Source organism: Cervus canadensis, chromosome 10 (genome assembly GCF_019320065.1).
Source record: "Cervus canadensis isolate Bull #8, Minnesota chromosome 10, ASM1932006v1, whole genome shotgun sequence".
Taxonomy (NCBI): domain Eukaryota; kingdom Metazoa; phylum Chordata; class Mammalia; order Artiodactyla; family Cervidae; genus Cervus; species Cervus canadensis.
In genome coordinates, this window is record NC_057395.1 from 37,807,462 (window position 1) to 37,831,495 (window position 24,034).

Sequence of the window (24,034 nt, forward strand, 5' to 3'; positions counted from 1 at the left end):
CAGGGGACTCATGTTTCCCTGGGCAGGAGCTGCCCATCTGAGCATCCTCCTGGGTCTCTGCCTTGCTGCTTCCTCTAGTCAGGCCTGCCTTGGTTTATCCTCCACCAGTTCCACATTCCTGCCTTTGGAAATACCCAGGGTGACTTCTGACTGGACCCTAAGTAAGGGGTGACTAGATGTGCTGACCTCCACCAACATTTTCTATCTTCATTTCTCTCCAGCCATCACCTTTCAAAGATTATAAGACAGGTTTGTGCTTTGTTCATTGTTTTGATGTTTGTGGAGGAATATTTTGGCTCTTCAAATACTTTGGTTAAGCACTGGGGGATATTTTATCAGCTATCTTATCCTATAATTCCATCATCATGTATTTTATGTAGTATCTTTGGCACACTTGTGCTTGTGAAACAGGTTAAGAGACATGGGTGGAGCCGGAGACTCTGTATTCGCATTTTACAACTTAGAGCTTCTCTAACCACAGAAGTGCCTTCTGCTTATCACTTCAACAGTTTTAGCTCATAAACATGATAAATGTCAAGGTATCAAAGTGGAAAAATAAAAAACAAACAGTGAAATTTAAGGAAGTGGCTTGTTGACTTGATATTTCAGAATGACTGCTAAATCTCTTTAATCACAATTTTTTTTTAAAAAAATGCATTAAGCTTACATGTTAAATACAAATTTGAGCAATCCTAGAAAGCAAATATGTAAGTTGTATATTTCATTCATTCATGTAAAAATACTTGAGCACATTCTAGGTGCTGATTTTTCTAGGTGACGGGAATACATAATACAAAAAACCTTGTTCTTGCATCTTGCCTTTTTCACTAAGGTAAAAACCCTAAACTACCTAAATAGGAAGAGAAAATTTACAGTCTTCACACACCCACATATACTGGTCAAATGGGGCAATTAAACAGTAGGCACATTACAACAGGAAAAGATGCCCGTTTATGGAGTTCAGTTCAGTTCAGTCCCTCAGTCACGTCTGACTCTTTGTGACCCCATAGACTGCAGCACGCCAGGCTTCTCTGCCCATCACCAACTCCTGGAGTTGGAGTTATGAAGTACGTGCATGCTACTTCACATCAGTCATGTCTGACTCTGTGACCTTATGGAGGAGCCTGCCAGGCTCCTCTGTCCATGGAATTCTCCAGGCAGGAATACTGGAGTGGGTTGCCATGTCCTCCTCCAGGGGATCTTCCCCACCCAGGGATGGAACCCGTATCTCCTGCAGTGGCAGGTGTGCTCTTTACCACTATCACCACCTGGGAAGCCCTTATGAAGTACACCCAGTCACAAAAGCAGGGAATTCTCACATCCCAGTTGTTTCCCTCTAGGATTGTTGTTCAGCTGCTAAGTCTGACTCTTTACAACCTGTGGACTGCAGCACACCAGGCTTCCCTGTCCTTCACAATCTCCCGAAGTTTGCTCAGACTCCTATTTTATGAATCGGTGATGCTATCCAACCATCTCATCCTCTATTGTCTCCTCCTCTTACCCTCAATCCTTCCCAGCATCAGGGTCCTCTAGGATAGACATTTTTCTACCAGTGACACATCTCAGAACATAGTAGGTCTACACCCATCCTAAAAGTCAGAAGCATCTAGGTGGAAGTCAAGGCATCATCTAAACCAAAATGGACCCATCAAGGCTTCCTACCTTGTGAAACCTGGACCCAGTCCCCAACCCCATCAGTCATGCAGTCATGCCCTGCAGCAGAGACAGTTCCTGCCAGTCCATCTCTCTGTGCTTATCACATCAGAAACGGCACCTTGCTTCTCAGGGGATTTTTTTACTCCTCAAATGTATTTACAGGAGGCTCTGATTTTACTGATTCAGTTGACTGATCATTTGAGAGAGACATTTCATAACACTAGCAATTAAGATGGGTTTGGAGTTAGGTCTTGATAACCAAGTCAATAGTGATTTCTTAGAAAAGAAAAAAAGCTAGTTGCTGGTCTTGTCTCTCAAGGTGAAGTTCAAAATCACAACTTGAAGAAAAAAAACTCAGTAATCTTGTCTTCTTAAACTCACCCTTGTCCATAGCCCTTTAACACTCTTAATTCATTCAACAAATAATGTATGGAGTGCTTTACTCTGTATATAAGACACTCTCGAAGAAAACAACATGCAGGCTTAGGGATACTGATTTGGATGGGGGGGTGGGAGGTGGTCAGGACAGGCCTCTGAGATGAGATTGACTGGGCGGCCAGCTATACTGACCTCCGGGGTCAGGGCTTCGTGGACAGAGGAAGAGAAAACCACGGGGGCGGGGGTGGGGGGAAAGGGGCACTGCAGCCAACCAGGGAGAAACAGCAGAGAAACCTGACATGAGATCATGGTGATATTCTGGGGTTTGAACATGTAAGCCAAAGGAGTTTTGGATTTTGTTCTGTGACAGCCTGTGCGTGTGTGTGTGTGCGTGTGCATGTGCGTGTGTGTGTGTGTCCGGCATTAGAAGCAAGATGAAAAGGCAGGAGGGTGCGGTGGCCTCTGGCTTAGAGGACTGAGGACTGGGCTAGAGTGGGAAGCCTCGGGGTAGGGAGCTCTCAGGGATCAAGCACACTGTGAAGGCAGACCTTGTGGTTCTTGGTGATGGGTAAGCACATGCTATTAGGGCAAAAATACTTGGATCTTGACCAACTGGGGAAACCATGCTGTCAGCTATGAGAATGGGAAGAGTGGAGGATGAAAGATCCCCTCTCCCCCACCCTGTCTTTTAAGAAAATTTGCCATGTTAAGGCAAGAATTAAACTCACTTGTTGGGAGCTCAAGAAGAGCCAAGGGCCGGAGATAATCTGGGTGAAATCGACCAAAGAGTAGGATTCTCTAGGTGGACTGCATTTTGAGGGCACGCCCCAAGTTCAGAATCAGGAAATAGGGTACAGCAAATCAGAACAGGATCTAAAGAATCCCAACTTTAAGCCAAATTTTTCATTAAAATAATGTGATTAAGAAATTATATGAAACATGACTGGAACACAACCACTATTAAAAATTTTGTAGTAACCTGGTATTTTAAGTATTTTTCCTCAAGTGCGTAATTTATGCACTTAGACTTTCAAAACAGACTGTTCTGAAATAACTGCACAATATAGTCAAAACATATTTATTACTTTTCAGTGTCATTTTGTACACTCCAGTACAAATACAAGAATATAGCCATATTTACAGTTATTGAAAAGAAATCCGTATATTCAAACCCCACATCTAAATACAGTAGCTTTAAGTCCTGAACTACAATAGTTCTGGTTTGCAGTGAATGACTTCGCCCCCTGCCCCCTCCCCTTTGAAATAATCCCTTAAAGGTCGTGTTTAAAGAGAACAGATTATTTCTGACATGGGTTAACAATTAATTCTTTGCAAAGTGTTAAGCACCTCCTTTCCAAGATTTTACAATTATGAAGCAGATATATAAAATCTGGAAGATAAAAATCACTCATTTGGGCTATTAAAAGCAGCATAATGTCTTTAAAAAAAGGCTGACACAGAGTTTTCAGTGTGCTTAAAGTCTGGCGGTACAGCCCAAGTTATCAAATTAAAGGTTAGTCAAATTAGTTAAGCAGAAAATAAAGGGAAAAACAGGAGGCTGGCTCTTCAAGGCTAAGACTTTCTAACAGACCCACCCTCACAGAATATTTTATTACATCACTTTTTAAGATTTGAATGTAACACTACTAATGTCCCTTTTAAAATAAAATCCTGAGGTTTCCTAGGGGCAATTTGTATCTCTCTTCTCAAATTCTCTGAACCGCGGTGTCCACAAAATGAGATACATGCTCAAAGCCATGCCAACAGGACAACTAAAGAATATTCTGGGGGGTATAACATCTATTTTAATAAATATCCCCTGGTTACCTCAAGAAGGTTAGTAGCTGGACACCGAGTCTGTATTAGTATTAAAGTGCAGTATTTAAAATAATTCACTACAGAATAAGTGAATCAAATATTGTAAAAATATTTCCACAAAATTTTTGTTTAAAAATTCACTGGGAAATTTCAAATTAGGCCATCTTCTCATATATATATATACATATATCTGTATATGTATATATATATATATATGAGCAATTCCTAATTTAGGGATAAAAATACTTTTTAAAAGTCCAAAGAATAAGGTGATACAGATCAATAAACAATTAGCAAATTAAATTCAAAGTTACTTAAACCACAAGTCAAGCTGCCATCTGATGGGGAAATATCTGCCTACCCCATCATCTTTCCAGAAAAGACACAGGACTACATCAGTAAGGGTTCTAACTTAACAGAGCTCTTCCGAGTTTCATGTACATGCACTAATCAAGCCCAGCAAATATTAACAATCTCACAGGTATTAACATTTCATGACGATATAATTTATGACATTTGTCTTTTCTTACATTTTATCCTCAAGTTACAATTTAAAAAAAGTCAGTTTCCAGTATGATCGTAATTCTTAATTACACTGGAATATTTTTGTATTTAGAAAATATCAACCATACTATCACAGTTTACCTTTTTAAATGTATTGAGAAGTCTGAGCATTATCTTCTATACTTTAAATATGCTTAAAGCACAAGAGCATTTTGAATTTTTGCATCCCAGAATGTAGCAACAATGTCTAACATCACAAAATAAGCCCTTGGTGCTGGCAGTTCTGAAAGCACATGAATGCATCTGCCTCAACAGGAAAAAAAGTCTCTAAATTGGATAAGATTTTGAATTAAGAGATTTTTCTGCATAAAGAAACCCCTGTGATCTGATTTAATACTGGCAGTGTCATGCTAAGGCCACGTGACCAATATTTTAGCAAAGAAAAAAAAAGCCAAGGTAATTTTATAGTAGCAATAGTTTCTTTTTTTATTTTAATATACTTTAGGAAACAATATACAAAGCTGAGCTTTCCCACCGTCTCCAGCAGGAAGCTCCAATTACACAAATTTAGCGTTTTGTGATGGCTAAGAACAGCAGTCAGCACCAGACTTGAACAGTTAGCTACAACACAGACATCCTTCAAAATGAAATGTCCTCATAGCAAGACAGGTGAACCAGGGTTTTAACAAAAGACAACCACTTGGGAAGTGACTAACGGTTCTTGTTGAATTTCTTATTTCATTAAATAGTCTTATACACATTTTCCTGTTAATATGCTTTAAACAAAACCTCCCTTAAGGAATTATTTCAATGAAGTATAAATGTTCAACAAGAATAGTTCTGATAAAGAATCCCCAGGTAGTTTAAATTCTAATATGCACTGACCGAAGGTAAAGAAAAATAACAATTTTTGTTTCTTTTAACATGTTTATTACAACAGATACAATTCACATCTGACTAGAGTTGTTTCCTCTTCCCTCCCACAACCATGTTCATTGGGCCATTTCCTCATATTTGAGCAATCAATGTACTTTCAGCACACATGCCCAGCAGTACTTTTAAGTCCATTCTTACAGGGTGCAAATGGATTTCAATAATTTATACAAACAAGTGGGTTATGCTCAATCACTGCAATTTTAAGCTACTGTACACAGGAATGAAAAGGTTATAGAAAAGTGCCATAGCAACAGTGCCTTAAGAAAGGAGAAAAAGAGGAGCCTTAAAAAATGGATAAAATCAGATCAAGGATTTCAGAGGGAAATGGAACACACGGGAAATGAAAAACATTTCTCTGCAAAACAAATGGAGAAGCACTGCTCTTGATCAGGTGCAAGTGTGGAAACAGTTGTTTCATGATATTTTGTACACTGCCCATATGGTTCAAAATCGCATCCTTAGACACAGATCGCCTGGCGCTTGCACTGAATTTTTGAAAATGCAAGATTTCTGAATGATAAATTAACCCCCCAAATTTTTCTTTAAAAAAGCTAATTTTGCAGACAGGTTTACATGTAAAAGGCTAGGTATTTAGCCACCTCAGCATTGATTAGTTTTGGATGTCTAAGCTCTGTTACACATGGCTTCCCATGGCTTCACTCTACAAAACATATTTACAACGTGAAGAATACATCTACAAGAAATCTACATTTCAAGGGTTTTACAAATCAATCTTGTATCTTTCCCCTGAATTGAATCTCACAGACCCCGACCCCTTGTCATTTCCTTTGCCCAGCTTAACGGTCCAAAGTCTACTTAAATGCAGCTCAAAAATGTTAAGACTGGGAAACAGATTTACAGTTCCTGTTCTCAACACCATGTGCAATTATTCACATCTTCACACCATGAAGGAATTCTGATTTTTTAGCTTTTCGAGTTCCTTAATTTGTTGTCTCAAAAATAGTATCCTGAAAAATAAAAGATGGCATTAGAGCCCATGCGGTCATTATAAATTTTACAGAAAAAACAAACTTTTAACTACAAAAATACCTTTACAAAGAAAAGGAGTAACTACTAGCTATGATGAAGTAATTTAAAACTGTTCAGTCTAGTTAGGGCAAAATAACCATTTGATAATATGACATATTAAAGTATTGGGATGACAAAAGTTAAATATTTCCTAGTTTTCTAACCCTTTCTCAATAATTATGAAAAAAATTCTCAATATAAATGTAGGTTCATAAAAATGGAGCAAAGTCCAGCTGACATGCATATTTAAAACAAAATATAAAAATACAAACTCCACAGCTAACTAGATTTTTATGAACTTTGTAACACTATTCCTCTTCTGTGAACTGTGACAATTACTGCTTATTATCTGTATGGTCAAACATGATTTGTGACATGTGACTGTGTTTCAGTAGCTGCAAGCTACTGTTCTGTTGAGCAAGCCAAAGTAAGGTTTTACATATGCCAGAACTACTTTCGGAGCAATCCTAGAGTAAAAAAAAAACCCCAACTGATATTCAAAAGTGTTTCCAGACTTTTTAGTTGTTGAAAGGTTAGGTAAAAACTCACTTTCCCAAGTTTACCATAAACCATGACTTGGTATCTGCGGTTTCACGACAAGATTACGTCTGACCCAGTGACTCAACACAGACAGGATGTGAAGCCACTGAGTGTGGCCTCAGTGTGGCCTCAGCTCTGTAACAGGCTTGGAAAGACCTATGCTGTCTAACACAGTGCAGAAATCTCACCTGGATAAAACACTGTATCATTAAGAAATACGAGACCGAGTTAAGGTGAAAACAACTAAAGAAGGCACATATATATCATTAAACTTCCTAGACAACTAAACTTCATGTAATTTCCAAGGGATCTATTGATGCTTCAAGGACAATGTAATCAGTAGTTTGAATGTCAACTGAAATATTTACCCTCAGTAAGAGGGCACTGCTCTCAACCAAAGAGGGGACTCCTGGTAACTGGTCGCTGTAAATATCTTACTTTTTATTTATTTATTTTAAACATCTGACTTTTTAAATAAAACACTGCAAGTACCTTATGTAGTCATTATCCAAGGAAAAAAGTTTAATAATAAAGCATTTATACCACGGGTTAAGAGAAAAAAAATCTAGATGCCATTACCGTTCATCAGGAACATTACTAAACTATGAAACAGTTCACAGCATCATGGAGTGTGATATATCAAACAGAATTTTAAATTAAAATTTACTTCAGTGAAAAGCGTACCTTTGCTCTCGCAAAGTTGCTTGAATTTCACATACTCGGACTAAAGATCTTAAATTTTTTAATTCAGTACAAATTTCTGACATATGAACGCTTCCCATGTTATGGGCTTCTTCTCGCAATCTTGATGCCTATAAAAGAAATGAAAATCTCATGAAATGTAAGCCACATTCACATAGAAAAATAAAGAGTGTAACTTTCTATCAAGATTATAGAGTAAGTCTTCTAAATTCACAAAAATGCTCATGAATCTGAGGGGAGGGGGAAGGGAATGATTTTTTTTTTTTTTTTTTAACCATCTCTAATGGTAAAATGTATTCCTTTAAGAATTCCCCCCTCAGGCTTCTTGAGAAGACAGTATTTTCAGTCTCATGGTAGTACAGCACTAATATAGAAGGATTCATGATTTGTGGTTAATAAAAAATGCTGGATCAACCAAAGTGAAATTCAGGTATAACACTGATAAAAGGGCCTTACTGTATCCCCGTATCGAGAGATATACAATGCATGACCATAAACTTACAGAACACTTTAGATGGTCAGTCATTTGATAAAATGAAACATAGCCAGTGGCAATAACTGGAAAGTGCTAGGGTTGGTCCTTCATCCCTACTAGTACTCTCAGTAGTTAGTTGAACCTTGAACAACAGAGGTTTTGCACTGTGCAGGCAGGCCCACTTACACATGGATTTTTTCCAATAATAAACACTGCTGTCCTACACAATCCACGGTTGGCCGATCTGGGGGTGAGGGACTGTGGATATGGAGGGCTGACTATAAACCATACTTGGATTTTTGACTGTGTGGAGACTCAGCCCCCCTACCCAAGTTGTTCAAGGGTCAACTGTACTAAAAGGATCAGAGTGGCCGGCTGAGTAGGAAAAGCATGCTGGCTTTGAGTTGTATCACTCTTAGTAACTGAGTGACCTTGGTACAGATTATTTGGTCTTAAGGGCCTCTTTTAGTAAAATGAAAAACTCATGATCTGCACTGGTCAGTAGTTTTAGAAAATGGAAAAAATAAACATAAAGCACTTAGCACAGACCTAAACGCTGAGCGCTTGATAATGGGAGCTACAATGATAATTAAAATAGGTAAAACCACAAAGTTATCTCACAAGTATCCTGTAAGTACATATCAAATATTTTACAAAGTGACCACACACAATCTAATGAGAAATTAGTTGTTTTAAAGACTGCTCGAATCCGCAGGGTCCGGGTTAGATTTTCTCACAGTGGAATTGAGCTGCCAGCAAATCACAGGCAGAACAGCTGCTGTGACTGTGTGATATACCTGCTTCTCCGCATGATCTGCAGGCCATCCTTGAACGTGCTTGATGAGATTTTCATTGAAGTGTGCTGCGAGCGTCGGTGTTAGTGAACACGGAGGTCGGGCAGAGGAGTTCTGTGGTACAACTGCTGTATTTGATGCATTACTACTAGACGTGTGATTTGGACCAGGTGACGGACTTCTCTGGCTACTACGAGAAAAGATAACCGAACGTGGGGCATGGTTAAAAGTGGTTTCTAGGTATCCTAAACATTGCCTGTCAATACCTTTCATTAACTTAAAGATACCCAAATTTCTAAGAATAACTTATTATTTTAATATTAAATAAGTATAATTTAAAATCCAAAGAATACTTATATCATATTCCTAATACACGTCTGGAGGTTAAAAGAGCCCTCTGAACAGTAATGTCAGGGCTGAATTTAAAATATCTGTACTCACCCAAACTTGACAGTAGAACCTGTAACTTTGTATACTACAAATACAAATAAGGATGTGACTAAGCAATGGTCACATTCGAACAGTTGTAGATATAAGGCACATCAATATATCTTAAATACATGAAGACATGGAGGGTGAAAAGTACAGAGGTTTGACTGTTTAAAATCAGAGTAAAGTGAGTAATCAGAGAGTGAAATAATGTGAAGCAAAACAGACAGTGTAACTGCCTCACAGTGAATGAGTTCAGTAGCAAAATAAGACCAAAAATGGGGAACACTCTGAGGCTGCTTATCTTCTTTTCACCTGTATGGTTTGGGCCAGGATTTAGGGATGTGGCAGTGAGAATCAAGAATGTAATACCCCAAGCTGACTTCCTAGCTGCCTCGCACCAGACTTTGCTCTGAATGAATTTCCAAAATGAAATTTATTTCCAAAAATGAAATTTCCCAAAAGATGAATTTTTTGGAAATTTATTTCCAAAAATGAAATTTCCCAAAAGATGAAAAGTTCTCATCACTGAGGATATTTAAAATTATATTGCAGCCACTAAAGACTAAAGGATCAGAATTGAGGCTATTGGGAAGGCCTGATACACATCAGCTGGAAAATACTGACCCAAGTTTCAGATGTGAGGTTTTTGGCTTTATCAATAAACTCAAATCTAAAACTGCTATTGGGAAGTTATCGTTTCCAATGAATGAAGTAGTATAAAATCATGTGCCTCTGCAAGTGAAGTGTCATATATATAGTTACTCCCATTGTATTCCATCAAGCAAAACTCTAAATAGAGAGCCACTTTCTTCAAAATAATTCAGGATTCACTACTAGAGACAATCTAGTAAGATTTGCCTTTGTAAATTTTATAATATACAAAACTATGTTAGGCTATCCCTGGATTCTTCCAAGATCAAGTTCTACTATACATATGTAATATCCAAGTAATATGGTAATATAAGAAAAAAAGTGTTGTCTCAACACACAACATCAACTTACTTTGAGCGCTGAAGACTTCGAGGAGAGACAGGTTCATGACCTTGTTGCTGCTTGTCAGCAGTTACAGGCTGCTGTGTGGCCGACTGTGAAACTGGTCCTTGCTTAACTACTGGAGTACTAACCTGGAATGTCAAAATCTGGTGAGACAGGCTTCTACCACATAGACAAACAGCAGTGAAAACCAGATAAGAGCAGAAGTTCTGCCAATGAAAACTTCCCAATTATTTCTGTTCAGTGATTTTTTTAAAGGTAAGAATTGTCGTAAAAGTTCACAATAAGATTAGTATTAGGGATACAGCCACACTTAATTATGTAGACTATTGTTATTTAGGGCCCAAATCCTCAGATCCCTCCAAGTCTAGTTAGTAATCTTGAACAATATAAAATACAGAGATTTAAAGAGGAGGAATCGAATGAGTTCCCAAAGGTCATGTGGTTAGAAGAAAGTTTTTTGAGGCTTAGATCCAATTTCTTCATAAAATGGCCCAGGGCCAAACAATTACTTAAGCCAACCAGCTTAAGAAACTAGTTCTCCTGATTTTAAGCCCATTTTCTTTCCAATTTCCTGATTTACTATTACTTCTGTATCAATAAAAATAAATATATTACACCACATCATCCAAATACAGCTGCTTAAAATTCAATCACAAAAGAAGAGAATGTATTGACTTGTCTATCAGAGAATGAGCTATGGCCCATATGCAGTTTAGCTGGAGTGGGCTTCAAAGAGATGGTACCTTACAGAGGCAGATCAATAGGTCCATGGTTGCCACTGTGGACACATATATTTCCACATACACACGTGTGACAGAAAACAAGCAGTTTTCAATGTAAGTCCAAAATATGTACAAAAGCATGTTCTTTTATATAAGATCAAGTGTCCACTTACTTTTAAAGACAATTTGAAAGGTTTATAATGCAAGCAACTACAAGCCATCTGCTTACAGGATCTGAAGTGACAATGTTACGATCAACTGTAAACCCAACACAACCACTCATGCCATGTGCAGCCATATTTCACTGTGCTCTTAGAATACCACAAGGTAAGTTATAAGCTCTAAGAACAGGTCTCTTGTGCTAAAACTCACATTTTAATTCTTCTCTCATCAAAACACAAGTAAACAATAAGGAACTACACAGAAAACTAACAACTGTAACTCAAAATTTTAAAACAGCGATCTACAACACACACAGAAACATGACTCAAGTAGGGAAGGAATGAGCCAACAGGAAGACCTAAGAGTTGGCCTACCATCCATTTCAAGTCATGTTTCAATACATTTTTATTTTTAGGCTTCTGCTTATGATTTTATTTAAATAAGACATTCTTTGCCATGAAAGTGTCTTAACAGCCCACTGTTTTACAGCTTTTAAAAACAATTTCCCCAAAGAGTTACCAGTAAGAGTTCAAAAAAAGTTAAAACTCATACATTTCAACTTCCAAATAGCTCAAGTTTTACTGGTGGTATTCTACGAAAGCACAGAATGAGGATGACTGGGAACTGCTTATGAATTTGTGAGCAAGAAGCAAAGAATACAGCATAAAACCCGACAGCAGCATCACAAGATCCTGTTCACAGCCCAGTACGGACAGAGACTAGTCAACAGTCTAACTGCTATGAGGAGCCAACAACGTAAGGTTTTACTTGGACAAACAAGCAATATAACTTCATAAAATGGGTTCTATATTCAGAGACACCTGGGTCTAAAAATGACTCAACCATAAAAATCAGACTTAACGAAAGAGTTAATTTTCTATCAAATGAAGCAAACAGTAGCTGATGTGAAAATCAGATACAAAGCTCTTGCCACAGAAACTGACTCATTTCTATAAAAAACATATGGGGAAATCACTGGAAAACATGTTCTTACACCTTGGAGTCTAAAAACATGTAAAAACATGTTTTTAAAAACATGTTTCTAAAAAACATGTAAATCCATGGCTGATTCATGTCAATGTATGACAAAACCCACTACAATATTGTAAAGTAATTAGCCTCCAACTACTAAAAAAAAATGAAAAAAAAAAAAAAAACTCTACAAAAATAACACTCTATTAGTAAATCTTCTTTATCCATGAAGTCAATGAAGAGAGAAGAGCATCAGTGCAGAGGAGGGGCACTGGTGCAACTCCCCCCTCCAAGCCTTCCATTAGCTGAGATTAACCTGCATCTATTCTCACTCACCTGCCATGCATCCCACCACCATCTCACTCCCAAAAAAGGGCTCTTCCTTCATACACAGTCTAGAACACTATGAAACTTGTTTTAACCAAAAGTGTGTTCTTTCCCAATTTCCCTCAGAGGCGATGTACCTTTCAGTCAGTTCAGTGGACTCTGCGACCCCACGCCAAGCTTCCCTGTCCATCACCAACTCCAGGAGATTGTTCAAACTCATGTCCATCGAGTCACTGATGCCATCCAACCATCTCATCCTCTGGTGACCCATTCTCCTGCCTTCAATCTTTCCCAGCATCAGGGTCTTTTCCAAGGAGTCAGTTCTTCCCATCAGGTGGCCAAAGTACTGGAGCTTCAGCATCAGTCCTTCCAATGAGTATTCTGGACTGATTTCCTTTAGGATTGACTGGTTATATCTCCTTGCAGTCCAAGGGACTCAGGAGTCTTCTCCAGCACCACAGTTCAAAAGCATCAATTCTTCAACGCTCAGCTTTCTTTATAGTTCAACTCTCACATCCATACATGACTACTGGAAAAACCACACCTTTGACTAGATTGACTTTTGTCAGCAAAGTAAAATCTCTGCTTTTTAATATGCTATCTAGGTTGGTCATAGCTTTTCTTCCAAGGAGCAAGCGTCTTTTTATTTCATGGCTGCAGTCACCATCTGCAGTGATTTTGGAGCCCAAGAAAACAAAGTCATCCACTGTTTCTATTGTTTCCCCATCTTTTTGTCATGAAGTGACAGGACTGGATGCCATGATCTTAGTATTTTCAATGTTGAGTTTTAAGCCAGATTATTCACTCTCCTCTCTTACTTTCATCCAGAGGCTCTTTAGTTCCTCGTCACTTTCTTCCATAAGGGTGGTGTCATCTGCATATCTGAGGTTATTGATATTTCCTCTGGCAATCTTGATTCCAGCTTGTGCTTCATCCAGTCCGGCATTTCACATGATATACTCTGTGAAATGTACTCTTGTAAGTTAAACAAGCAGGTTGACAACATACAGACTTGACGTACTCCTTTCCCAATTTGAAACCAGTCCATTGTTTCATGTCTGGTTCCAACTGTTGCTTCTTGAACCTACATACAGATTTCTCAGGAGGCACGTAAGGTGGTCTGGTATTCCCATCTTTTGGACGACTTTTCCAGCTAGTTGTGATCCACACAGTCAAAGGCTTTGGCATAGTCAAGAAAGCAGAAGTAGATGTTTTTCTGGAATTCTCTTGTTTTTTCTATGATCCAATGGATGTCAGCAATTTGATCTCTGGTTCCTCTGCCTTTTCTAAATCCAGCTTGAACATCTTGAAGTTTTCAGTTCACCAACTGTTGAAGGCTAGTTTGGAGAATTTTGAGTATTGCTTCGCTAGCGTGTGAGATGAGTACACCTGTGTGGTAGTTTGAACATTCTTTGGTATTGCCTTTCTTTGGAATTGGAATGGAAATTGACTTTTCCCAGTCCTGCGGCCACTGCTGAGTTTTCCAAATTTGCTGGCATATATTGTGCCATCTTTGCATAAAATGTTCCCTTGGTATCTCTATTTTTTCGAAGAGATCTCTACTCTTTACCATTCTATTGTTTCCTTCCATTTCTTTGCATTGATCAATGAGGAAGGCTTTCTTATCTCTTCTTGCTATTCTTTGGAATTCTGTATTCAGATGGATATAGCTTTCCTTTTTCTCCTTTGCCTGTCACTTCTCTTCTTTTCTCAGCTATTCGTAAGAAGTCCTCAGAGAACCATTTTGCCTTTTTGCATTTCTTTTTTCTTGGGGATGTTTTGATCACCAACTTCTGTACAATGTCACAAACCTCTGTCCATAGATCTTAGGCACTCTTATCAGATCTAATTCCTTGAATCTTTGTCACTTCTGTACAATGTCACGAACCTCTGCCCATTGCTCTTAGGCACTCTATCAGATTCAATCCCTTGAATCTATTTGTCACTTCCACTGTATAATCCTAAGGGATTTGATTTAGGTCATATCTGAATGGTCCAGTGGTTTTCCCTACTGTCTTCAATTTAAGTGTGAATTTGGCAATAAGGAATTCATGATCTGAGCCACAATCAGTTCCCAGTCTTGTCTTTGCTGACTGTATAGAGCTTCTCTATCTTCCGCTGCAAAGAATATAATCAATCTGATTTCAGTATTGACTATCTGGGGATTTCCATGTGTAGAGTCATCTCTTGTGTTGTTGGAGGAGAGTGTTTACTAACACCAGTGCATTCTCTTGGCAAAACTCTGTCAGCCTTTACCCTGCTTCATTTTGCACTCTTAAGTCAAACTTGCCTGTTACTCCAGATAGCTCTTGACTTCCTACTTTTGCATTCCAGTCCCCTAAAAGGACATCATTTTGGTGTCAGTTCTAGAAGGTTTTGTAGATCCTCACAGAACCATTCAACTTCAGCTTCTTTGGCATTAGTGGTTGGGCACAGACATGAATTACTGTGATACTGAATGGTTTGCCTCGGACACAAGCAGAAATCATTCTGTCATTTATGAGATTGCACCCAAGTACTGTATTTTGGACTCCTGTTGACTATGAGGGCTACTCCATTTCTTCTAAGGGATTCTTGCCCACAACAGTAGATATACTGGTCATCTGAATTAAATTCGTCCATTCCAGTCCATTTTAGTTCACCGATTTCCTAAAATGTTGACATTCCAGTCTTGCCATCTCCTGTTTGACCATTTCCAATGTACGCTGATTTGTTGACCTAACATTCCAGGTTCCTATGCAATATTGTTCTTTACAAAAGCATCAGACTTTACTTCCATCACCAGTCACATCCACAACTGGGCATTGTTTTTGTTTTAGCTCCATCTCTTCATTCTTTCTGGAGCTACTTCTCTACTCTTCTCCAATAGTATATTGGGCACCTACCAATCTGGGGAGTTCATTTTTCAGTGTCATTATCTTTTTGCCTTTTCATACTGTTTATGGGGTTCTCAAGGCAAGAATATTGAAGTGGTTTGCCATTCCCTTCTCCAGTGGACCACGTTTTGTCAGAACTTACCTTTGGCTGTGATGAAACAGGAGGAGTACTGATCAAAGGTTTGATGGGGACTGTGTTTGTCTGCGGTGTGCTTATCCTTGGAGACACGTATGATCGTGGGGATGATGCGTCAGACGTTAAAGACATTGGAGACTGATTGGATGGTTGGGCTGCAAAGAGTAAAATAAACCAGAAACTTCTGTAATTGACGTGGGGCAGATCTTTACAACTCTGCACATGCCCCATAACCTCAAAGAGAACACCTATCTGAAAAAGTCAGCATCTCTACCCACTGGGGCCACAATGACCACATGACCTGTCAGAGACTAGCCACCCAATGCAGCACCCATTCTAAGTCTGAACAGTCTCGCCAGGAAAGCATCCTGATCTTTAGCCTTACTTCTAGTTCCCCTCAGATTCCCACCCCATGAGGTTACCCAAGGGATCTCTTAAGAGTCTTTTCACTGCACTGGTTGATCAGCAGTCCTGCTCACTTGAGCAGCTTTCTGCACTGGGACTCAGGGATAATAAATCAAGTGACTCTTATTTCCTGTCTGCTCCTTGGTGTCATCTCCACTAGACACCTGCACAGAGAAGAGGGCTGGCTAACTCAAGGCAGGACTAAAGCATTTCCACATCCTCTGATCAAAAATCATATAACACCAACTGGAACCAAAGTTCAACTCTGAAAACAGATTCAATGTTTCACAAAGATTGAGAGCATATCATAGTTTATTTTAGCTTTGGAGCAGGATACCTCATTAAGGACTTACATGCTGAATTAAATATATATTACAGATCTGATGGCAACAGCATAAGATAAATGTGAAAAGCTTGTTTCATTTAAAAAGGTAAAGAAAAATACTACTTGTATAAAGGAGTGTTAAAAAATCAAAATAAAATTATCATAGCTACTTTCTCTTCAAAGATTAAAAGAAATCTGTTATTAATCCCACCTGCCTGCCTTAAAGACACAACTCTAGAGGTATCTAAAAGTACATAAATACCTTGTGTGGAGAGCTGAGCAGCTTGAGAAATCAGAGAAGTTATGTTGAAAGCAGATGGTCCAGCAGTAAGAAACTTGTGAATTATAGACTGCAATGAGGCTTGTGTCACAGCTGCTGTAAGAACTAGAAGCACAGTACATCTTAAATTCAAATAAAAACACAGCAGCATATGTAGTATTAGTAAAAACGAAAATTCAAATAAGAACCCAGAAAAAAATTGTTTCATACTAGAATTTCCAAATTGAGTCTAGAAAACAGGAGTAATACAACAGGTCAAGACATGGGGAATGATCTGAGGCAGAAGCAAAGAAAATGAATTGGCTTATACAATAAAACAGTAGAGTTTCCTTTCCAGTAAAATTTAGGTGTTCAGTTAAAAGAAAACTCCTTAAAGGTGTTTAAATCAGCAGAGTATTCACTGGAACTTCTGACTACACCAGAAACCTAACCATACATAGGCAAGGTGCTTAGTACGTTACTTGTAATTAACAGGATAAATAGCTGTTTCATGCAACTGCTTTACTAGACAAGCTGAGCACTCAAATCCTACGTCAACACCTACCCTCAAAAATCTTTCAAAAATGGATGTTAAAAAGCTGGGTACTTTGAAATACTATTTTTGGAGCGTAAGATATTTTATTATCAACATTTTCTTAGGCTATGGTTTCTTCAAACTGTTTAAAAGTCCTACTTTGCCTAGTAAAATCTTTACCTATCAAACAAGAGAATACAGAAATATTGAGAAGAATAAGACTGGAAGATTAATGACCAACTAGCCTGAGATAGCTCCATTTTTATGATACAGGAAGAACTTAACCACTTAACAGTACTGTTAAATATATGAGAATGTATGCAAACAAAATTTTGCGATGTTCGTAAGACTTAATACTTCAATCTGAATGGTTTACAAACTATATCCATTTTTACCCAGACTTCTTTGAGGTGGCTATCTAAATACTTTAGTAGTACACTGAAAAGCAAAATTGGAATTAACAATGCAATTTAACTAGGAAAAACAGCATAACATGATCCACATGATCCATTACTTCCCTTCTCATTGATGTTTAAGTAGTTCAAGAACTACCTGAATTCCTACACTTAGCTTAGTTCTAGTAAATAGCATATTTAAAATACTTCAAATAATTATTTACCAATATACAGGAGGCTTTTTGAAATATGTTGGAGACTAAGTGTTTTCTATCAATTTTAGTAAATACTCTTTTTTCCAAAAACATTAAGTTAACAGAACAATTATCTCTGGTAACTACCAGGTGCACAAACAAGTCTTGGAGAATACACAGAAAATTAAAGCATTGGTAATTCAATCATATCTTTTGAAGCATGCAGTTCAAATGTAAATTTCAAAATGAAACAAAGCATATTCCTATACTGGGGATTTTACTAATTATGTAATTCTGCACATTGCAAATGAACTTCTGAGAAACTGTTACCATGAAAATTTACCTTCATTTATTTTGGATATGTCCACATTAGAATTATTAAGTTGCAGCGTGGCTTGCAAAGCAGGAAGCAACTGTCTAAGCAGATTTGGGTCCTGAAGTAATGGAGGTATTGGTGACTGTGGAACAGGAGAGACAGGAATTGCTGAAGCGGATGCTGGAGGTGCAGACGTGGGGTTCAGTCCAGAGGCTGAAGATGTGGAAGGAGTTGTGCAAGTGTGTGATACAGACTTGTCTCCTGATGTAGATTCTAAAGACAAAGGAGACAGAGTAAGGCTGAAAAACATGACTTGAATACTGGAAATTGGAACCAACATCAAACAAGCAGGATCCATGTATGTGCCAGGCACCTAACTCAAGTAATCTCATTCCCAAGGTAGCACAGAGTGGGCTCAGCAAATAGTTGGCTGACTAGATATGAGGTAGATACTTCACACTCTGATTTCACAGATGACAAAACTGTACAAAAAAGACTATGTAACTTGCCTGAAGTCACCAGGGAAGGCAGTGACGCTACCATACCAAACCATACCTGTATCTGTGGTTCAAAGCACCACTATGCTTATTAGTAATGCTGTCTCAAAAACATGTACAAGCACACCTTGTTTTACTGCATTTTGCAGTTACTGCCTTCTTCATCCCCCCCAAATAATCGAAGGTTTCTACAGCAACTCTGTATTGCAAGTCTACCTACAACATTTTCCCAACAGCATTCTTTTTAAACTAAGGTACGTATTTTTAAAAACTGGAATATAATTGCTTTACAATAATGTTGTTTCTGCTGTACACCACTGTGAATCAACCATAGATATACTATATACATATATCCCCTCCCTCTTGAGCTTCCCTCCCACCCACCCCCATCCCACCCCTCTAGAGGTTATCACAGATTTTAGTCATAATGCTATTATTGCACACTTAACAGACTACAGTATAATGCAAACATAACTTTTATATACACTGGGAAGTCAAAATATTCATTTGACTTGTTTTATTGTGATACCTGCTTCACTGTTGTAGTCTGGAACCGGACTCTCAATACCTCCATGGTACTGTCCTGTATTGACTACATTTCCAAATAAGGTTGCATTAAGATATAAAGGGACAATACAATTCTCCAAGAATTAATTTATATGCACCATAAAGGTGAAAATGTTCATCACCACAAAAAACAGTCTGCTTAAATATGAAAATCAGAATAGGAGTGATGGTGAGCAACCCCAGAACGGACTATGGATGTGATAAATAAGACGAGACACCTACTCTGAACTTTTATACCTAACAACTGAGTTTTGGAATTACATACTCCTCTTCTGGAATTAAATATATAAGGCAATGAACTATCTCTATTTGTATCATTTCAAGGTTATCAGCACTAAAAAAGATTCTTTAATAGCCAAAAAAAAACCAAAACAAAAAAACCTCCCACAAAATCCCAACCCGTGTTTCAATGTACACAAAAAAATGTCTATTTATGAAAAATTATAATTTGAAAGCTGTCATTGCAAATTATTTACATAGATTTAAGGTAACTGAAATTAAAACCCCAACAGCATTCTTGGTAGCATTTGAAGAGGTATGGGTTAGTAAAAGCTACAAAACTCTTTAAGAAAAAGAATATAGCTAGTGACACGCATGTCAGACATAAAAACTTAAAAATTTAAAACAAAACCAATTTAAGGCAGATTTAACTTTTGTATATACATTTAAGTCTTAAGAAATAGTAGAGGAAAATACAAAAAAATAACTTTGATGTGAGGATGCAGAAAATGACACAAGAGCAAAATAATTACACCCAAAGGATTGGTAACCAAAATACTTTAAGGAATTTCTACAAATTAAAGAAACACAAACAATAAGAAGGAATGAAAGACACGAAAAGACAATTCACAGAAAAACCTGAATGGCTTAAAAAACAAAAGATCCTCAACTTCACTGATAATCAGGAAAATATATATTAAAAAGCAACAGAATATTCTTTTACATTCATATTGAGAAAAATGTCCAAAAGTCTAAAAATACCAAATACTGATAGAGAGTAATAGAAACAGCATCTCAGGTGGAAGCTAAACTCATATAACTACACTGGAAGATAATTTGGCATTCTCTAGAAAAACTGGAGGTACATGCACTTCATAACCCAGTTAATTCACCTTAGGTATACACCCTTAGAGAAACTCTAATATATGTAAATTAGGAGAAAATATTCAATAATTCTTGAAATGGTATTGTGCTTTTATAAAAAAAAATTTAGCACAAAACTAGAAACAAACCATATGTCTACCAACAGGAAAAGGAACACAAACTAGTATTTTTATATCATCAAATTTTATTAATACAGTCACTTTAATGAAGCAAAGAATTAAGAACAGAAGGTAATGACGTTTAGACTAGATTATTCAAGATATCCATACACTCTTACAATCCTGGCATTTCCTTAAGATTTTTCAAGCTCACATACATTATAGAACCGAATTAAGACTGCTACTATGATATATAAAAGTCTCAGGAACACTGTATTTGAATATCACATTGCTACCTAGTAAGTACAGATTTTTAATTCCAATTCTAGGAACTAAACATTCGTTAATCTTCATGGCCTCAAAGAAGCTGGGAATTAATAACAAGCTTATTGCAAAATAAGAAAAAACCAAACCTCCTTTACCAGCCTTTTAACAATACTGCTGTAATGGTCAAAAGAACTAGGGACAATAGCTCTCTAAAATACAGACTCAGAGCTGCTTTCACTACATTTCATGTATGTGCTGAACTCTTATGATCCATTTTGGTCTCCACATCTTTTATAAGACAGATACTTTCATTTTACAAGCACACATTTTAAAGGAGGGTCTGTAAGTCTTAGCAGACTGCTTACCATATTCAGCCTTGCTTTCAAACATTTGTTTGGAATCATAAACAAGTACAAAGAAACTTGAAGAAAATAAGATCTTCCTTATGAAAAGTTACTACATTTCATGAAGCAATTCTAGACAATAGCAGCAGTTTTCTCCAGATCATCATATCTTAAATTCAGCTTAAGGAATAAACAGTTTAAATATCTTAATGATGTTCAGAATGAAACAAGTTCTATTTTTACTTCCTTTATGAACAATTAAGTCAGTACTTATACCCCTCTGAAATGACCCTTTTGTTGCTTTTACTTAGGTTTTCTTCTGCCTTCAAGGACAGGAGTTGGAGAAGGTGTTGTTTCCAAATTTGTTTCAGTGCTCCTAAATCCAGACTGGAAAAACTAACAGGGGCTGGAAAGTTCTTCAGTGTTATTCCTCATTCCAGGAAAAGAAGAACACTCCAAAACAGAAAACTAATACATATCACTCCCACAGAGATAATGTAACAATGTAAATAAATGTTTATTTATCCTATGGATACATGTCTTTCACAGTTTTTAAGAGATTATTGATGAACAGTATGGAAACCAGTTGACACCACTCAATATTTATAGGAACCTTCAGCATGTAACATTTCTTAAGGCCAGAAATTCTCTTTTTTCAGAGGTTTGATTTTGAGAATGACTTTAGCAGAATTACTCATGAAGTTTAAAAACAAAAAAAGATATAAGAGCTCCACCCCAGTTCTAAAGAACAGAATGGGGGAGGGGGAGTCCAAGAGTATGTATGGTAAACTTACAAGAGTTCTATGGGTGAATCTGGCACACCTTGCTGGTTATGAAAAAGAAAGATATTTAACTTTAAAACAAAAGGAAACAAAATCAAAACAAAATTTTGCACAAACATGAAGAGATAATGAAGAAAGGGCATGATCAAAGACAGGAAAGCTAAAATGCTTTTTCCAGGTAGGTCTTCAGCATGCTATTTTCCAGCATGCTATATGTTCACACTTTTTTAAACAGCTCCAGTCACCCTACTCTTCCTAAAAGACACACCTATACACATGCCCTCCCAAAACACATTACATCTTTAACATTTTTAATATTACTTGCCTCAATCTAGAAGTATAATTGAGAACAAGAGATCATATGTGATAATGAAAACATAAAATGCTACCCTGAAAGGTAGTCTTATCACTAAAATACAGAAGAAAGCTATTGGTTGGGTGTTGCTCCTCTACATTCAGAATGCCCTAGCACAGATATTACTCAGCATCTTCTATTAGGGAGCTTATTATCTCTCCCTTTTATCTGAAAATGAACTCTTTCAGGAAAAGAAGTTTGTTGTATTTATCTCTGTAGCTCTAGTAGCAAAACATGATCCAGCACCAAAATGGCAACACCACATGCTTCTTGACTGATGCCAGACTCGGCAAGAAAGGGGCAGGTGCATGTGTATGTGGTCCTCTTCCTTAACCTCTAGGTTCAAACCTTAAAGTGGGGGAGAAAAGCCTAAGATCTCCAAAACAACTGATAAAGCAGACAATGACCAGCTTGCTTTATGTTATTTTTCATAAAGCCAAGTAATACTGTATAATCTTAGAAACAAATATAACTTATTTAGACTTAATTCGAAAAACCTGAATCTTACAAAATACAAATAGTGACTTTAAGTAAAAAAACCAGTGCAGCGTTTTACATCCCAAACCCACTTCAAAAGCTTCTGCTTTGTAACATCAGCCTCTAGTCTATTCTTTAAATGAGAACCTTTGCAACTTCTCCTTTGCAACTTAATTTCGTAGGTTGCTTTAAACCTATTTTTTTCAGTTGTTGGCAAACCAATGGTATCTAATTTTAGCTCCAGCATTTTTATTGTGTGTCTTTTTTTAAGGAAATGTAGCAGTGTCATCCTACCATATTTTAAATTTAAAATGAACTAAGTTACTTTCCTAACTGATATTTCAATCATTTGTAATTCTCTAACCAAGTCTTTAATATAAACCATGGAATAAGTATGTTACCCTTTGATTTTAAATTGGATATATTAGCTCTGAGAAAACTTTTTTGTCTCTTTATGAATTAATCATTTAGATTCATTTATATTTCCAATTTTTACCAGTAGAGGGAGCAATTTACCAAACACTAGACCGTTCACACAGAAATGTTATCATAACCTAACTTTTCAAGCCTTAAGTAGTACCCACGCACCTCTTCTAATTATAGATACCCTTTCAAAATACTCAAGACAGCATATACTAAAGTCAGAATTTTCTGACCCATATTTTTCCAGTATGCCAAATAACTCCTTCTCAATATGTGAAAAGGTCTAAAGAGATACTGCACTTAAAGAATAAAAGGTACTGACTACATTACTAAACAATTTCCTACAATGTTCTGACAGTTGCTGCAATAATATTAAACAGGACACAGGAACAAAGCTCAAACAACTGACAATGAGGCAGCCTGCATGTTCCACTGTGTAGGAGTGGTTACACAGAGGGGTACAACATGGAGAAATAAGCGGAAAAAGTGTACAAGTGAAAAAAACCATGAAATACCTAGGTGACAACACCTGGTATATAACCGGTCACTTCCTTTACTTTATAATTCATAATTTTAAATCTTATGTCTGTCCATAACTTTTCTAGGCATTTAAAATGTACATAAAAATAAGTATGGTATTGCTATTTTATAACATTTATGCTTTTGCAACTTGGTTTTTTAATTCAATCAGAAAAATCATTTATAATACAAAGGATAAACCTACTTTAAAGCTTAACAGATTTTACTTAAGTGACCTCCATAATAATCATCTTACACACTTTTACCAACTGTCATTAATCTTAAGAGTGAAAAAAAAGTCATTTTAATTTCCAATACTGAATCGGTAATCTTTCTCTTGAACTTTCATGCTGATAAAATACACAACATACAATTAATCATTTTAACCATTTCTGGGTTTACAATCCAGTAGCATTAAGTGTATCACACTGACACACAGCCATCATAATTCACCTGCAGAACTTTCTCATCTTTCCAAACAAACACTCTACCCAATTAAATAAAGCTCCCCATCCCACAAACCCTAAGGAGGCACAGCTCTAGTCTGTGTTCATGAATCTGTCCATCTGGGCTGCCTCACAGAACTGGATCACAGTAGCTGTCCTCTTGTGTCGCTGAGCATGAGGTTTTTAAAGTTCATGCGTGTTGCAGTGTGTAGCCGTGCTGCAGTGTGTATCACAATCTTGCTCCTTTCTAAGGCTGAGTAATACTGCATGT

General features: G+C 37.2%; 1 protein-coding gene across 9 annotated transcripts in view; it reads right to left on the reverse strand.

Moving 5' to 3' along the window:
* Positions 1–4,816: 4,816 nt before the first annotated feature.
* Positions 4,817–24,034, reverse strand: part of WAC (WW domain containing adaptor with coiled-coil) — a 79,347-nt gene continuing 60,129 nt past the window's right edge. For all 9 annotated transcript variants that reach the window (XM_043480105.1, XM_043480106.1, XM_043480108.1 and 6 more), the window contains 7 exons: positions 17,912–18,157; positions 16,448–16,570; positions 15,462–15,610; positions 10,267–10,388; positions 8,836–9,022; positions 7,546–7,673; positions 4,817–6,260 (listed from right to left, as the gene is read on the reverse strand). In XM_043480105.1, the coding sequence (XP_043336040.1) occupies positions 6,191–6,260; positions 7,546–7,673; positions 8,836–9,022; positions 10,267–10,388; positions 15,462–15,610; positions 16,448–16,570; positions 17,912–18,157 (1,025 nt within the window). In that variant the 3' untranslated portion in view covers positions 4,817–6,190. The remainder of the gene's footprint in view (positions 6,261–7,545; positions 7,674–8,835; positions 9,023–10,266; positions 10,389–15,461; positions 15,611–16,447; positions 16,571–17,911; positions 18,158–24,034) is intronic.